The sequence below is a fragment of the Atta cephalotes genome (genome assembly GCF_000143395.1).
Source record: "Atta cephalotes unplaced genomic scaffold scaffold00030, whole genome shotgun sequence".
NCBI classification, from domain to species: domain Eukaryota; kingdom Metazoa; phylum Arthropoda; class Insecta; order Hymenoptera; family Formicidae; genus Atta; species Atta cephalotes.
In genome coordinates this window covers 2,737,556-2,756,318 of record NW_012130094.1, presented here as the reverse complement: position 1 = coordinate 2,756,318, position 18,763 = coordinate 2,737,556, and the positions used below count along the sequence as shown (strand labels likewise).

Below are 18,763 nucleotides of genomic sequence, written 5' to 3'. Positions count from 1 at the left end.
TACGTACGTTACGTACGTTAACGTACGTTACGTACGTACGTACGTACGTACGTACGTAGTACGTACGTACGTACGTAGTACGTGTGTGTCGTCGTCGTCGTCTCTCTCTCTCTCTCTCTCTCTCTCTCTCTCTCTCTCTCTCTCTCTCTCTCTCTCTCTCTTTCTTTGAGAGAGATTACTTTTTTTTTATATTACATAAATGCCAGTGCAGACAAGATTCTTCACTCACTCATTGGCAAATATGAATTATTACTACGGAAGAAATAAAGAATTTTGTAAGAATTATTACCAAGGATATACGCCTTCATTTCAAAGTTGTAGATTTCTCCATTGATTTGCAATGGAGCTTACTTTAACTAGGATGTTACAAACGGATATCTTCGGTATTTCGCTATAGGCTACAAATAGTAATATGCACTACGTAATGTCAGTTAATTTTTTCATGACAAGGAAACACCTGCTGCGAGTGAATAAAAAGAATTCGAGGTAAAGATGGTTTTCCACGTACACAGTAGGCAAGACATTCGTGCTGGAATGCAGGAAGTCCGTCTTTTTAAATTACTGTTCAGGCAATGGTGATAAAACAGTAATGACAATTGAATTAATTAAATAAAGGTGTCTAGGAGATGTATGCTGCGAATGATTGTTTCCTTCTTCAACGAAAGACATTGATACTGGATTGCGTTATTAATAATTGCACAAACCGCCTCATCTTATAGCAATGACATCGTAATGCGGATGTCTCCTCTAGACAATTGTTATTATAATAAAAAGAAATATTTGATGACAATGTATTATTATATAAAAAGTAATAAAAAAATTGTAAATAATCATCGTGAAAGCCTAAATGTACAATTTCAGTCATCCATTTTTACAAAAAGCGACTGGTTTAATTAATACACAAGTAAAGGCGTTTAATTTCTACCTAAAAAATATATTTCAAAAGCCATTTTTACTAATGTAGATTAATTTCAGTCTTACTGTATGATTTACTTTTTCTAATTTCTAAAACATAAAAAGAATAAGTTTGCCGAAGTATCTAAATATTTATAATTTGTAATTTATCATTCCCAAATTTTTAAAACTAGGAATAAGTATTTCTAAAAGGAATAAGTATTTCTAAAACTATATAGAAAGAATAATTTTGCTGAAGTATATCTATAAATAATTTTATTGGAACATCAAAAAAAATAATTATATAAGGGCGCTTAAACGATGGGCGATTGTTAGAATGTCAAATTTTTTTGCAGCATTGCTTGAGCATCCCACATAATTATTTCTATAGTCCAACAAAATTATTTTCAGATCTGTATCACGTTAAATTATTACATAATTTAGCAAAATCATCTTTTAGAAAAAAATAAAAAATAATTAAACCGAGATTAGAGTTAATCTTTACATTGATAAAAATGGATATATGAGAGATAGAATTTTCTGACAAATCTGCTAATCTATTGTGATCGAAGCAGTGTCTGCCATCATCAGACGCGACATCGCAGAAAGGATCAATTAGGAAAGTAATTCGGGATCAGGGTTCCGATCGAGGTACGCTCCTGATAATCGTGTGCAGGCGTATTACATGTAACACAAAACCGCAGGCACTCCACAGGCGTGACGTCGGGACATCATAGAGGCCGCGTTACATGCCGCGGTGTCATAATGCGCGCGTCCTTTGGTGCGGCTTCTCGCGCGCGGCTTCTTGTGCAATCGCATTTAATAACGTCAGCCCCGGCGCGATTGCCGTGCTCGCTGCAGCTCGCGCTAACGCTTATGACAGTTTAACGAATTTTCACAGCAGAACGAGTCGAATAAATTTCAACTGGTGAATTTACACAAAAAATTTACACGACAACGTGTACGTTGCAACATTTATCGAATTAAGCCATGCGCTCGATTGGGCCAACGACCGAGATTTTCTCTTTATGTATCTTTTTTTTTCACCTTTCTCGCGTGTATGCCTTCGTAATTATTTTAATACGTATATATAATAGTGCAGAAATAGTCGCGACCGAAGTGATATCGGCGGCTGGCCGGTTCACGACCGGCGCCACTCCTGTCACCTCGAGAAGCGCCTAATATCGTTGCGCAACTCTCGACAAGCACGGTGTAATATAATCTTTGCAATTACCATTCACATCGGTTTTGATCGCTGAAAATTTTTTACGATGCAAAAGCCACTTCACAACCGACGCGTAAAAGTGGAAGTCTGCGCTAATAATTTTATCTGTTGGCCAACTCGTTAATTTTACTGTTTAGACAGGCACGTATCTCAGCTATATGTGTGAATCCTCCCACAAGTTATTTATGCATCAATTCATATGATAATTTATAGCTAGTTAGATGTTTCAAATTAGTTGTTTCAAATTTTCTAAAGAAAAGCGTTAAGAAAAGCGTCATATGTCATATTCTGCAACAAAACTTTGATTATTACATAGAATGAATTTTAAATCGAATTAAAATTAAAACATTTTTAATCAACATACAGCCTTGGCTATAAGTATAAAGTTATATCCTCGATTTATTGTATTTTCTTGAAAAAAAAAACGATAATGAAAGCTAAAAGAGGAATTGACGTAAACGTTCTATTCTAAAGAAAAAGAAATTAAAAAGCAATTTTATTGAAAAATTGTTAATTCTCTTAGAGGACTAATAAAATATTAAAATTATTTAAAAAATAAATATTATTTTTTAATAAATTTTTAATTTATGTTTTTAATTTATTTTTTATTCAAACAGTAGTATGTTTACGTCCATTTGTGGGATTTATTTATTTATTTACTTATTTACTTATAAAGGTTAAAGCTGTATTTCTTCAAACATCTGATATATGAAGTTAATTAAAAATGCTGATTCACGCTTCATGTTGCTTGCATTTTAAAATTATTAGGATAAAAATTTCTCATAAGATAGATTATATGATAAGAGAGAGAGAGAGAGAGAGAAATTTGCGTTTAAGAAACTGGTACGTGTTCTGCCGAGTTCTCATAAACTACTTCGTCCCAGATTATTCGATTTATTTGACCGCTCTTGGACATTCGTTAAATGTCCTTCGTGTGAGTTACCCCAATGACGTAATTCTCGGTGATATTCGGTGTACATCGTGTACACCTGCCACGCGAGGGTTGAATCGGATCGGATATTTCATGAATGTCGGCCGAGATACATATGTATAAATAAACATGCCAGCCATCGTTTTATTCGCGCTGAGGCGACTTGATCGAAAAGTGAGAAGAGATACAATGCGTAAGGTGCTTTTAATAACTGGTTTGCGATATCCTGCTCACAGCTTATAGCTTCAGCATTAACATCTGATGCACTTTGCACGCAAGTGAATTATGTATTTTGTGTTTCTCCTTTCTAACACCTGTGATTTGACTTGCTGCCCCTTTCTCTCTTATTATATTCCCCATCGACCAAATTTTTATTCGATACTTTAATTAATTAAGCGTTTAGTGTCCAGGAACAAGGATTTACATGGAAAAGTTAATTGCTTAGTGAACAACCATCATTAACTAAGCACTACTTTACAAATACATAGATAAATGTGTGCTGAGGATATAATAATTTAGGATAATTTTATTTTTTTTTAATTTAAGTTTCCATTAACAGCACAGAAAAGATATACGTTATTTATCGCATCACGAAGTAATAATCCTAATGCATACTCCTTTCTAATCCTTCGAGACAAGAATGTAAAGAGACGGAATCTAACAGAGTTTTGCACAAAACAACATTTTCATAAGAATTATTTAATATCTACAGAAAAAGATTGTAAACATCGCGTGATTTCGTTTACATTGTTTTTCCCATCCTTCAAGTCCATTATAATTTTAAAACATTTTTATTCTTTTATCAGTTAATCATAAATACACTTCATTTACATATGACAATACGCCGCGCTAGCTAAAGAATTAATAATTACACCGAGCTACAAATAATCGCACTTACAAATAATCACGCGATAATCATCATCGTTATCATTTAGAGATTTTAGATATGCCGATTATATAAACGCAATTGTCAATTATTGCAGACCAAGCCGAAGTCCCGCCGATCGAAGGGATAACGAAGTGATATTTCATCCTCGCTTAACTCTAAGCAGCAATTATCTCATAAATAACATCGACAGGCCGCTCGCCACGTGCACTCATTAGTAAACTTGACCCTGCTGTTATTACTTGCTTGTATTCGCATTATATTAAATTAAAACGATTATTTGTTTACAAGAATTGTTTACCGCAGACGGACGTGTACGTTTGTTGATTTTCAACCGAACGAATAATTGCGAATACATAAGCGTTGGATATTTATTCTAGCAGAATGGTGTATAAACTGAATTTCGGAAAACGAATGTAATTAAACAAATCTGTCGGTACCCGATGCACTATTTCAGTAAAATTATAATAAAATTCTCTTTCGCTCTCTCTCCCCCTTCCCTCTTTCCTCCTTCTCCTTTCTCTTTCTCTCCCCCTTCTCTCCTTTATTATTCCTTTTTTGATTATTTTCATAATTCTTTATTTTTACTGTTTTTATTTTTGTTTTATGTTGCCTTATTTTGTATTCTTTTGTTATCGATTTTTTACTTTCTTTTTCATTTGTCATTTTTTATGTTTCTAAAAAGCTTGATCTAGAATATTAATAAATAAACGCCTCCATCCATCTATCTATAATATCTATCTATATTTATCTATATATTTAACTCTCAACGAGAAAATAAATGATTGTTAAATAATCATATTTCACAAACCTATCATATTTCACAAACATTATCGTAAATTAATCTACTAAAAATTAATCTACTAAAAATTAAAATGTCACATATAGCTATTCACATTTATTCCTCTCAAAAGATTATATATCCTTTTAAGATTATATATCATTAAAACAAAGTTGCAGTATCTCTTGCAACATTTTCTTTTCATACTTACGAGCAATTAGATCGTCAACTAATCGATTAAAGGTAGAATACGACCGCGAGTGACATGCGAAAAAAAGAATGCCGCTAAATCTTTGTTCAACTGGAAGGCTGCGCAGCGCAAAGATGGGTCAACCTTTCGCCTTGCGATTATGTAAGGCCTCGGACTGACTGACCTTTAGGTTCGTTCATGGCATGCGGCATTTACGTAATTTACCGATTACGATGTATTAGAGTCTGGCTTGAGTTGCGCCTGGAGAAGAGTTCTCCTTCTAACGCCGATATATTTTCAAACATGCACCAGATTACAGCACACGTTTATCTTTCGAATTAAGTATAAGAATATATTATATTATATACTATATGTATGTACTGAACATCTGTAATTTATATATATATATATATAATTTAGATATGTGCATGTATATTATATTACATATACGTATCTATACGATCTGCGAACAATCGACATAACAATTTTTTATGCGAATATTTTTATGCGAATTTTGAAATATAAACTAATTGAGCGAAGTAATGTTTTTGATCTTGCCTTGAAGAAAGGAATAAACAAAGAAAGATAAACGTTATTGAAAATGATGGAGTAAATAATAGTAGCGAATTAGCGTTACATTGTTCTATTTATGGACACTTATAGATATTATTTATAAATATTTATATTTGATATCACTTTTTTTCTTTTCTTATTTAGAATTATTAATCATCTACAATCTAAATCTTTTATAGTATAAGCAGAATTCATTCACAAATTTTTTCCTTATTTTTGCTCAAATTTCAATTTTTATTAAATAACATTTAAGTTAGAAACTATTAGATAATATAATGAAGATGTTGAGGAGTAACTCTGAATTTTTCATTTTTTTTTAAATAAAGAACAATAAAAAGACTTCGCAGACAACATAATATGCATATTAAAAAATAAACGAAAATAAGATTAAAGATGCCTTAAAGATGTCTAAAAGAAATTTTAAAGACATTTTCTGTAAAAGACGTAAAGTTGTTTTCAAGATGTTTTATATGTTCCGTCTTGACTTTGTGCTGTGTGAGTTTGGTTAAACAAAAAAGATTGCAGATAGAGCAAAATGAATATTAAAAAATGAATATTAAAACTTTAATTCATTGAAATGCTGAGCAATAATTCTGCCAATCTAAAACATATCTTATTTATTATTTAAATTTATTTTGTTTATAATTAATATGGTTTTAAAATGCAATTAAAATTTCGATATTGTATAATATAAAATTAATATTAATTTTAAATAACATGATTAATTGATACAAAATTAATTTCGATTATATAATTTCATCAGTTTTGAAATGATAGTATTGAATGATTAAAAAGATACTTTTAATAAACAAATTCAACTTTCAATATTTAAGTATATTATAATTATTTAAATATTCCAGAAATTTATTACACTCGAATATATATTGTGTTATTTATACGAACTTCAACTTTGAACTGACAATCTAGTAGGTGTATTAAAATTGATATCGAAATTTCGATCACATACTAAAATATTTTATGCAGCGGTATAGGACTTTCCGAAATTCGCGAATAAAAATATTACAATAAGAAAGTTTTTGAAAAAATGAGTAAAAAGATTATTTATAAATTTTTATTTTAAGCAATAGTTTGTGAAGTAATAAGAGTACAAATATAGCCAATTATGAACTATGTTTAAATATATAGATTACACATTTAAACGCTGAAGTGGACGTTCACTAATATTGCATTTAAAAAAAAAATGTCGAAGTATTGCGAAGTAAATGTTACTTATGATATTTTTTTCCGATATTTATTAGTTATGAAAAAATTAGATTGTGATGAAATACATATTTCTGTGAAACATATCTTATTAATTGTAAAAAATAAAAATTGCTAGGAATAAACTTTTATTTCGCCGTATTTAAATATTTAAATAAATTTTTATTTCAGTGAAATAAATGTATTTCTCACAAATATATAAATTTTTATATAAGTACCTTTTTCTCTCAGTGTATCGCAAACATGATTCATGGATAACTGGCTGTCTAAACATAAAATTATATTTAAAAATCTTTACATCTCAAAAACTACTAAAATAAAAATGTACATGTAATTTTACTTTTTCTTAATTTTTTGAAAATTTTATTATCGTAATATTTTGATATACAAATTTCAGAATATTCTATATAGTAAAGTAAAAAAAGAAACCTCTATTAAAGAGCAAATGCGCTTTTCCCTTTGATTGCAGCGTCCTCTGCGGCATCATCGAGATGTAAGCGGCTCGCAACAGTTCGTGTTTACCGACAGGCGCCGGTCGTTCCGTTAACGTGTTACGTTCGCGCGTTTTGCTAATCACGTGTGTTACGATCAGATAGTGTTTCGCGAGTTGTAGTTTTTTTTGCGTTGTAGCAGGTGTCATTAACAATAAATATTGAACTTTTGTGTTGCACGTCGCGCAGAATGTTGGAATCGACTATTCAAGCCTTGGCAAGCGGTAGGACGATCTTGGCCAGCAGTTCCCCGAGGCGGCAAGACATAATGAGACAGTTGGTAAACAATCGTGCAGAGAATCTTTTTTTTTAAACGCTCTGTAGATATAAACGATGACCTGGATGATTGCGCGATAATCGTTCGGGTAGGCTGTTAACCGTATTAACGTGAATAATAATGTTCATCAGCGCATCAACGTAGAAGTGATGACGTCCCTCTATGATGAGAAGCTCGATAGATCCAAGTATGAGGGACATGGGGAATACGTTCAGGACATAGCTAAGTACAAGGTACTCGAAGTGTATGAACGTCTAAAAGGGGATCCGGTGCCACCGTCTCTGATAATAGGAGCAGATACCATGGTAACAATGGGCGATGTCATTTATGGAAAGCCTCGAAATGAAGTGGAAGCTTTTCAGATGTTGTCCAGGTAATAATTCCTACCCTGGATTACTCATCTGAATGTAATATGTAGTATGCAACGTATATTTCTTAGCTTAGCAAATAAGCAACACGTTGTCTACACTGGTGTGTGTCTGAAAACACCAAAGACCGAACTCCAGTTTTATGAGTCTGCCAAAGTAAAATTCGGAGATGTATCGGAGAAACAAATCAGAGAGTATGTTAAAACTGGTGATCCTATGTGAGTGTAGCTTATGCATTGTCATATTGCATTGCAATATTCAGAGTGTTTACTACAAAAATCTGGAAAATTTGAAATTTTCAGGAGATTTCTCTTTTACCTTTGAAAGTCAGGGATTGTCATGGAATTTTATCAGCAATCGAGGAAATTTTGAGGATTTTATTTTTAAATTTAAATTCCGTATCTTTATTAAAACATTATTTCATTATTTCTTCAATTTGCTTGATAAAACTATAAAATTTGCTAAACAAATTTAAAAAATAATCAGCATTAAGTAAGCATACATTTAGTAAGCGTACATTCCCATGTGCCTTGTGAATTCTTATATAAAAGTGAGAGTGACAATAAAAGACAATATACAGTAGAAATAAGTAGCACACTTACACTCACAGGCCAATATTGATAATTTGTTCTTATTTCAAAATTGTTTTAAATGATGTCTTAAAATATAAGTATGACTCTCTAGCCAAATTCATTAGAGTCGATTCTTATATTTAAAATCATCTTAAAATGTCATAAACCAATGGAAGGGTCATGTTAACATCTTAAAACATTACTTATACGTAAATAGTAATTATTGTATTTATTTCAAAAATTAATATATCCGCAAATCTTATTACAAGTTCATCACAAGTATTAAATTTTTCAAAATATATTTTGAATCCTAACTAGTGTAATACTTTAATCAAGATTATTAAATTAAAAAAAATTCGGGATGCCTATTATACAAAGTTTCTTTAATCAATTTTATAGTCTTAAAAAAAATAAATCCTTGTTTTGAGTATTAATGAGTTTTTCTAAAATATGTCATAAATATATCTTATGATTATTATCAAGAAAATATTCTTTGTTAAAGATAATCGTTACTTAAAAAAAAAAAGGTAAATTGAGTAATTACTTTTCTTAATATTTTTCTGAGTGTATTCTTTTTATCTTATCGATTTCGTAACTTCAATTGTATAAATATAATCTTGTAGAATCTCAGTTTTTTATCAAATTATAATAAATAATTTGTTTGCTTTTTCAATTTATTTTAAAATTGCAAATAATTAAAAATTCTTTAATTTTATCTGGAATTTTAAAGAAATATCTATTTTATCAAATGCAATAATTTTTATACCAATTTTTTTATGTATTATTTTTACAGATTGGAAATTCTTCTCCAGATTGAAATTAAACATTAATTAAAGTAAACATTAAATTAAAATAGACATTAACACAATCCGGATTCTATGTATATGAAAAACGAAAAAGAACTGAAAATTTTCAATTTTGTTATCGACTTCTATCATTGACTTGTGATAGTATGGTTTATATAAAAGTTCTATACGTTTAAAACTTTTATGTATATAAAGCATATGCTGTCACAAATCAACGTCAGAAGTCGGTAACAAGATTGTAATTTTTTAATAGTAGATTGTATATTTTTAATTCTTTTTCGATTTTCGATTTTGGATATAGAATCCAGACAAATATTCTGTGATATCTATTTTAATTTAATGTCTACTTTAATTAATATCTAATTTAATTCTGGAGAAAGATCTTCAAAAAATGTCTGTAAAAATATTAGATGTGGGAAAAAGTTTGTGGCGTTTTTTAATGCATCTAACGGGAAAAACACGAACTTTTTCCCACATCTAATACATATAAAAATTGGTATAAAAATTATTGCGGTCGACTGATAAAATAAGCTTCATCACCTGCACTACATGAAAGAACAATCACTGCACTAGAAATAAACTTAGAAACTTTGGTGGTCTAAAAAAAAATTATGTAGAAATTTGTGCGTATATGTGCATGCGATATTGATGTAGTAGTATGTAGTAATAGTGTTCATGTTTCGTAAATTATATGTATATATGTAAATCGCAGAGTTCGGGCGTAATATTCACGTTAATATACATGTTAATATTCTCTAAATATCTTGAAAATCCAGGCATTCTCAGGAAATTCTTTCATAAGATCTCAGTAAACACTCTAAATATTGTAATATTGCATTGCAATTGTTACAATTAATCTTTGCATTCAAGCGAGATGTTATTTCAGGGATAAAGCAGGAGGCTATGGTCTTCAGGGTATAGGGGGTTGCTTGATTGAAAGAATAGATGGTGATTATTATACCATAACGGGCCTACCGCTGTATTCGTTGGCCAAACAACTCAACCGAATGTTCTCCAACGTGTAGTTAGTAGAATATCACGTTGTATATCCATCAGTACCTGAACTATTGTATCGTCGTTTCTACGTGAATAAATTTTATTACGTTAAAAGCCTCATAAATTTATGAATTTCCCTATTTGTGTATTTAATAGTTTGAACGTTGCGGCTTAATGGGCATATATTTAAACCCGCGTTAATATTGATATTGCGCTCATTAACATTCATGATCGTATCGCGCGCTGTCAAAGACACAAAGCGAATCACTCGTTGGCATTGTAATTAAATTAACCATCATATAGGCTATTTATTCATTCAGCAAAACTTTCTCTGTTTTAGTCATACTAATGCAAGATTTTCCATGTAAAAAAAGATATTCAAGTTTACAAGCATCGCATTTTGAAAATAATTGAATTTTATTTTAATTTATCATCTAAAAAAATATTTTTTGAAACTATGTGCATTCATTATTTAAGAAAATGACATATTTTAAAATACTAGCATTTGAGCGAATATTTTCTTAAAATGTTTCTATTTTTTTAAAGAAATATTCAAATCGTATAATAAATATTTAATTCCCACATGAAAATATATTGAAGTGAGATATAAATGAGAGGTGCCGATTCAAAATTATCTTTTGAAATATATTTTTTATAATGATAAATAAATTATAATGATTATAATGATAAATAAATATTAACTATAATAATATTTTATTTTTTGTAACACTAAAGGAACATACGGGTCTTTGGATCCCTTAAAGTTTTTTGTTTTTAAATGCTTTTCACAATTTTGCTTTCAAAGCCCTTTTTCGAAATTGAAAGAATTTGCGGAATATGCAATTTGCATGAAACGCTATACAGAAAAGTGTATACTGTGATGCAAATAATAATTATTTGTTTCAAATATTTCAAAAATTAATTTGTTCGCAAATCTATCATATGTTTATCTCAAGCACCAAATTTATTCAAAATATATTCTGAGAATTCTGATAAGTTTAATAAAGTCAATCAAGATTATTAAATTAAAATAAATTCGATTTGCTTATTATATAAAATTGTTTCGATGAATTTTATAAAATATTCTTCAAAAGAAAAAAAATCAATTATAAAATAAGAGCCAATTAAAATACATTAATATTAATTGACAAAATTGTATTTTAACAAACGTTTCGATCTATGCATGAGATCATTATCAATGTTACAAACAATCGGTGATTAAAAATACAAAATTTTTTTAAGTTGCAAAATGGAAAGTTGAAAAATCATCTGGATGTAAAAAATCCATTTCCATTTCAATTTAAGGAGTATTAACCTGCAAAGAACATATTCCTTTTGAGCATCCATAAAGAACACCTGATAGATACGAATTCGCACCAGACACTTTTAATGTTTTGGATCTTCTGAAAGTTAAAAAACAGAAGTAAAATAAAACCTATGTTTTTCAATGTAAAATTTTTTAACCAATCAATCGATTGGTTATATTGAATTTTCAAAAAATAAAGTGCTATTTATTTAAAACTGCGTGTTAAGCAAAACCAATTTTATTAAATACTCACAAGTCGAAAATTTTACTGATGCGAATTCGCATCCATGTGTCATTTACGAGTTAATGATATAACTTTCAAGCAGTGTGTAAAAAGCTCTTTTCAATTTTGACATTCATTTTAATCTTCTTGTAAAATAGCATCAACAGTCCTTAATTTAAATGCACTATTGCAATACAACGATGATGCTCAGAGTCATGATTATCCTGCCTTTAAATCGTGAAATCGTGAATAATAACAGATCTAGTGACGGGTATAATACATTATTACTCAGGCAGTCACACGATCCTCGCATCATGAAAAATCAAAACACACATTATGAAACTTATAATTAAACTGTTTTGCAAAGTAAAATTAAATTGTCACAAATCGTATGGTCGTTGATATTTAAAAGACCAATAATGGAGTAAAAATGGATTTTTTATTTTGGCGTGATTTTTCAATTTTCCGATTTCAAAATTTTTGTTTTATTTTTAATCGTCTGTTGTGTAACATTGATCGATAATGGCTTTGTGTACGGAAGTCGAAATATTTGTTAAAATGCATTTTGTTTTTATAGTGGATTAGTCTTAATATTAGGTATAGTAAAAAGAAATCCATTATTTTTGAAATTGAATAAAAAAATAATGGATTTCTTTTTACTACACCTAATATATTTTAATTGATTTATAGCCCTTTCTTTTATGATTGATTTTCATTTAAACCATTTTTTTTTATTTATCTTATTATTTACATTAATGAGTTTTCTGAAATTTGTAATAAGTTTAGGATTATTAATCAGGAAAATATTTTGTGTTAAAGATAACTGTTACTTAACAGAAAGAAAGTGAATTGAGTAATCATTTTTTTTTTAACAAAAAAATGATATTTTTTATATGCCGCAGATTTTCGTTCTTTCCATATCAGTAAGATTCATAAATCGCGCCATCTGCGAGGCAGATCGAGCTAGTAGATCTCGCGTATCTCTTGCAATGCGTCAAGTCATCTCGCAGTCTCGCACCTGCATCGCGTTTCAGAAATCGGGAATCACAGTGAAACTTTACACGCGTAACGTAGTGCAACCGTCTCTTTTGAGTGTGTGTGTGTGTGTGTGTGTGTGTGGGGCAAAGTTGGGCAAAGTGCGCGCCGCTTACGTGCATTAGTCTGGAAAAGAAATGGAGGACGTTTTGAACGAAGTCGTCTCTTCCGAGGATTTGAAGGTAAATGCTCGAAGGATTAATTCTCGCATTGTTGATATCGTTTCTCATTCCAACATTGTTTCTCACGCTTATCTGTCCCCCGCTCTCGTCTCGAATAGCTAACACGACATACGTTTGAAAAGTTAGGTTAGGTTACGTCGAATCTATATTTATGTATATTTGCGCGATAAATTTTGTTCGTATCATTTTTTTTAAGTATTCAATTGATTTGCTTTGTGTAGAATTTTAATACATATTTTCACGGAACTTTAAATTTTATCAGCGAAGAGGATACTCGATGACGTGCGTAACGTTCTTTCCAAAAAAAAAATGTAGATACATTGTATTCACGAACGGATTATAATTAATTTGACATTGCGACACTTGTGGATCGAGACAAAGTTGGGATGACTCATCGATCAGGAAATGTAATCCGAAGTACACAAATGTTGCATCACTTTGTGACAACTGTCGTGATTCCATTTTAGAAATTCGAAACTGTGTACCATGAGCAGTTGCATTCATCGTATGTCACGCAAAAAGCACAATTCGAATATGCCTGGTGCCTTGTGAGGAGCAAATATTCAGCGGACATTAGGAAAGGAATATTGCTGTTGGAGGACCTTTATAACAATCACGATACGGAGAGGCGTGATTGCTTGTACTATTTGGCTATTGGAAATGCTAGAATAAAGGTAAAAATAAATCATGAATTAATATATTGAGCAGTTTGTTATAAAGTGATCTCGATCTTTGATCATTGATCATTAATGTCTCCTTCCAGGAATATTCCAAGGCACTCTCGTACGTCAGAGCATTCCTTCAGATTGAACCTGCGAATCTACAAGTGCAACATTTGGAATCGTTAATAAGGAAGAAGATGGAAAAAGGTTTTCCTTTTATAATTTTTTATCGACTTAAGAGAATAAAGCTTGTAATTTATCTAGGAGCAATATCGCTGAGAGATTTCTGTGATTTCCTTACGCAATCGTACTATTTCTGGTTGCTTCTACTAATCTTTCTATTCTCTTGGATTGCTAAATTTTATATAGATTCCACTTAACGATTTTATGTCCTTACAATTCATATTAATCCATAACTCATTAACTTTGGCAAAAATAGCTAACCTTCTGCATGTTTTTGCAGCACAATCTTGTAATTGTATATAACTTCTTCCATAACTTCTTCAAAGATTTTCATCTTTTTTAATTTTATGATTGTTAACTTTCCTAATTTCTTCTAATAGCAGATATTTAATTTCATATCTCAATATACAAATTGAAAGCTTTAGCATAGATTTGGTTATTTTGTTAATAATCATTGCTTGTATTTTTTGCAATGCATCTATCTCTAGTATTTCATATCTGTATATTCTGTATAATAAGTAATAAAAATTTAATAAAAATACGGACGAGATGAAAAACCCGTTTAATACCACATGCTATCATATATACATATGTCGTATTGTTCTCCTTTTAATGATTTGCTATACTAACCGCATCAACCAACATATTAAACTTGCTTCATCTAAGAAGCTTAATTAATATTTTCGTGACTGAAATTGGCATTGAATCCCGTTTGTTTCATTTTTTTTGCAGAGGGCCTTATGGGTATGGCTGTCGCGGGAGGTGTTATTATCGGTGTTGCAGGTATTCTAGGCCTGGGCATCGCGATGGCAAAAAAAATTAGAGAGAGTTACCCCTAAAAGAACTATTAGAATCATGATTATGCAATTACAATTGTGATGTAATGTGTTTGCGCGAAATGGTGTGTAACTTGCGTCATAATTGCTGTTTGAGATTGAAGTCTCAAATGTACTAGAACGTTGACCAAATCCAATAAATGTAATTTGTAACGTTATTTTTCTATTAATCACAGAAAAGGAGAACAAGGAGAAAAACTAGCGTATGAATATGATTTATTTAATTTATATTTTATTTAATATTATTTAACAATTATTTATACTGTTTTAAACACATCGTTTAAAATATGATTTTTTTGTGCTTCAAAAAAAATTTCTAACAATGAAACTAATTTCCAATATGCTTATCGAAATTGTATGCGATTATTTTTTACATTCCAAAACTACATATGATTTTTTTGTATTGTATATGTTACACATAATATCACACATATGAGTATGTCTATATCGTATATTGATATATGTATATCGCATGTTTTGTATTTAAAATTTTATTTATACGCGCGTATGTTTAACCAAAGTGTATCTCAAAGTGTTAAACTAAATTACAGAATATTATTTAAGAATATTATAACTTTTGTATATAATTAGAGTTATATGTGTGGATTTATGTTGTTATTGGATTCTTTTAATAAAAGTCAATGTTTAAAGTTATATCGGATGATGCTTTTCCCACGCGAATTATTGCCGTACATATACAGCTTTACTCGACGTTACTGGAACGACGATTCCATCGTAATGAAATATACGAATATGGTGCAACGCTCCATATCCTTTTCATTTACGACATTGCACATGGATTTATTTACGCGAAAAATGTAGCGTATTCATTCGCAAATCACGTGGATTTTACGGCACGTCCTTACTCTTGAGTTCAGACCACATATGACGTTGAGGAACAGAAATTTGATTCCTTTGTAAAGTGCTGATCTATACGTTGAACGCATATTTAGCGTAAAATCTGACTGCCCGATTCGCATTGTATGTTTACCATCCACTGTCATCTTTTGTATTACGCAAATGCAACTGCGTTATGCCAGATGTAACTGTCCGAGTCCCTTCGTGTTTATGTTTGAATACGATTACCATATTAGATATATGAAACTCAGAATTATATAGGTAGCCATAGCTAGCGTTAAATGCACCGCCAAACACAGATGCGAACATTGGCTCTAGCAATCCTGGCAACAAATATTTGGTCCTGCTTATCAGTGAACAGCGTTTGCGTGATGCGTCCGAAACCGCAGGTTTATAAGCAGCGCAAAACAAATCATTTGGAATATTTAGAATTCAGCGATGAAACTCTGCGATTAACATAATTACGTTTATGAACGGTTTTGAAAATTTTAGGATTAAAAGAGGGATAGAAATACAATAAGAAATCCCAACATTTTTTTTTATATATAGATTTATTGATGACTTCTCTTAATATCCGTTGATAAAGTTATTTATGTACAAAATAACGCTGGAATATCCCTATTAATATTATTACTATTATTATTATGTTATTATTAATGACCTATGTTATGGCCCGGAAGGGGACTCCCTCTTTTCCTCGAAAGAGAACAGCCTTCTTTTCGCTCGGTTCGACGAGTCGGAATATGTTCGCTTATCCTTTCCATGCCGAAAAACACGAGCGCCACGCGCCTTTCCCGCTCGCCTTCTTTTCCCACGTGCACAAATGCGACGAATAATATTTACACAGACCGATCGCGATCGGATCGCTCTTCCACCAGAAAGCGGACGAAAAGAAGGCCGTGAGATCAATGGGACATGTCCGCGCCATACTCGCCTCTATGATACACATCTTAATAAAGGATCCTCGTTAAGTAAAGAGAAAATCGAGTATAGGCGACGAATGCGAATTTCGATAAACGCGTGTTTTGTGTGTGTGCGTGTGCGTGTCGCCCCGCATTCTCACGGCGCATGTCACTTTGAAATTAAAATAAATTAAATTTATATCGAATCATTTCTGATGAATTCTCGATCACGTTTTTAATCCTCTAGCAGTATGGTGAATTTTTAAAATCCGAGAAGGTGAAGTCAGATCCAATTCGATGCTCTCTTTTGTACATTTTTCATCTAATCAATGTACAAAGTGGGTAAGAAAAATAAATAATAACATGAAACTTTTTTCTCTATTTATTTATAGATATTTGTTTACTTCTCTCTATTTACTTCTCTATTTATTTATTTTATAGATGAAAAAATACACATAAACAAAGGAGGCGTATTTGATCAAAACGAATGTTAGTGTCTAAATATAATAATATACCTTTGAATAAATCTTACAAGTTTACAGTTTAAACAAAAAAACATATAATACAGCTTATTAACTAATTTTATAATTGCAGTAAAACGAAAAATACTGTGACAGACTAAGCCATCGTTTAGCGATTGACGTGTCTATCATACGATACGTGTGAGAAATGAAATTCGGCTTGTTCACCATGAAATTTTGACGAGAACTGAGCCGGACACGAATCGTTTCGATCGCGAACGAATTAAATTCGGAATTCCTTTTATTCGAAAAAAATTCTCGCGTGTACTCTCTGCGACTTTCGCGCCCGGCAAAGCGCAACGAGAATGCGGGCCGTTTACCACCCTCGGGGAACAACTCAGGGGTGTATTTACAGCAGGGAGGGGGGAGGGCGGAGTCGCGAGGAAGCTGTGCTATTTGTACCCACGATGTAACGACGTCGACGACTATCGCGGTTAATCCGCGAGACGGCTGATGTATGATCGATATATGGCACGTGCGAAGTGATAACCGTTCTCCATCGAGCCGGAGATTACGCTGGTCTCGCCGGAATGCGCGCGACGCGGCCGTTTAATAATATATAAAAAAAAAAGTCCCGCCACACGCCCGTTTGCGGCCAGAAGTGCCGACTCTCGGACGCAGGAGAGCGGTTATCGATTAATAAACGTTACGGCGGTTCGTTTGCACGTGGATCACTCTCATGGCAGGAAAGAGAGATAGAGAACGCGCGTCCAGGCTTATCGCGAAAAAACTTCCGATCGCGACTATTGCGTAAAAAAAAAAGAGAAACTTCTCTCGAGCGTTTCCCGTACGGATATTTCTACAGGTACCACATTTACCTCGCCGGTGACTTAAGAGTTTAATTTAGTTTTCACTTGGCTCACGGTTCCTTTTTTTTTGTTTTCTCCTTATTTTTCGCGGGGAGATGTATTTCAGCGTGTGGCTTAGGTTTAGATAAACGCACGGCCTGAAATTTTTCAGTCTCTCGAAACGTTTTTTATGCGCCAAAATTCCGCGCGTGCTTACGGGAACGCGGAAGAATTCACCTCGGTAATTAAACTTGTTCTTCCAATCTAATTCTAACACCGTATACAGTTCAGAAAGTTGTACGCGTGCTCTTGTCTTTTATTTCAATTGCAATTCGTTTCGGACGATACACAGTCGTTTTTTCGCGAGACAATATAATAATTTCAAAAAATGCGCGGAAAAATCAAGAAGAGCTTTTCAACCTCTCAGCGCATTGTTGCCCGCAATAACTGCACTGTAAAATGGAATAACTTTGGTTCAAATAAAAAAAAATGCCGTCTAAATTTGGACAGTATATATTCAAAATCGCAGGACATAAAAGACATCTTTAAAACAGTTTTAAGACGTTCTTATTTCAACATGCGTGCTATCTCGGCATTATCAAAATTTGGGAAACAAAGTTGCTCTATTTTAGCAATCGGGGATTCAAAGGAACATTTTTGTAATAAATCCGCGAACGCGCGCGTTACCCCGTGGGTCGTAGCTTCCAGCTCTCTCGCGCGAGTTTGGACCGTCGCCGATCGCGGAATCGATCTGCGATCATCGAGGTCTTCCCCTTCGCCTCGAAGGAGACGTCTCCTCTTCTTCCTTTTTATCTAGCGTAGGAAGAAATCGATAGATTAGCAGCTTGAAAATACTTTAAGCGGTTTAAGGATGAATATTGCTTTCTCAATAAGGCTTCGCTATGCTTTACACGAATGTACAGTGTAGTGTATGCGTACGTCGTGTGTGTGTGTGTGTGTGTGTGTGTGCGTGTGTGTGTGTGTGTGTGTGTGTGTGTGTGTGTGTGTGTGTGTGTGTGTGTGTGTGTGTGTGTGTGTGTGTGTCGTCGTCGTCGT

General features: G+C 32.2%; 2 protein-coding genes across 2 annotated transcripts; both read left to right on the top strand.

The window, feature by feature from the left end:
* Positions 1-7,382: 7,382 nt before the first annotated feature.
* Positions 7,383-10,321, top strand: LOC105620885 (N-acetylserotonin O-methyltransferase-like protein). Its single transcript, XM_012202361.1, has 4 exons — positions 7,383-7,472; positions 7,601-7,842; positions 7,909-8,055; positions 10,102-10,321. The coding sequence occupies exons 1-4, from the start codon at positions 7,383-7,385 to the stop codon at positions 10,238-10,240; spliced, it is 618 nt and encodes a 205-aa protein (XP_012057751.1). The 3' UTR covers positions 10,241-10,321.
* Positions 10,322-12,912: 2,591 nt separating this feature from the next.
* On the top strand, positions 12,913-14,641 carry LOC105620924 (mitochondrial fission 1 protein). The gene is made up of 4 exons (XM_012202401.1): positions 12,913-12,957; positions 13,425-13,631; positions 13,721-13,826; positions 14,535-14,641. Exons 1-4 carry the CDS (start codon positions 12,913-12,915, stop codon positions 14,639-14,641), a joined length of 465 nt encoding a protein of 154 aa, XP_012057791.1.
* Positions 14,642-18,763: the final 4,122 nt, after the last annotated feature.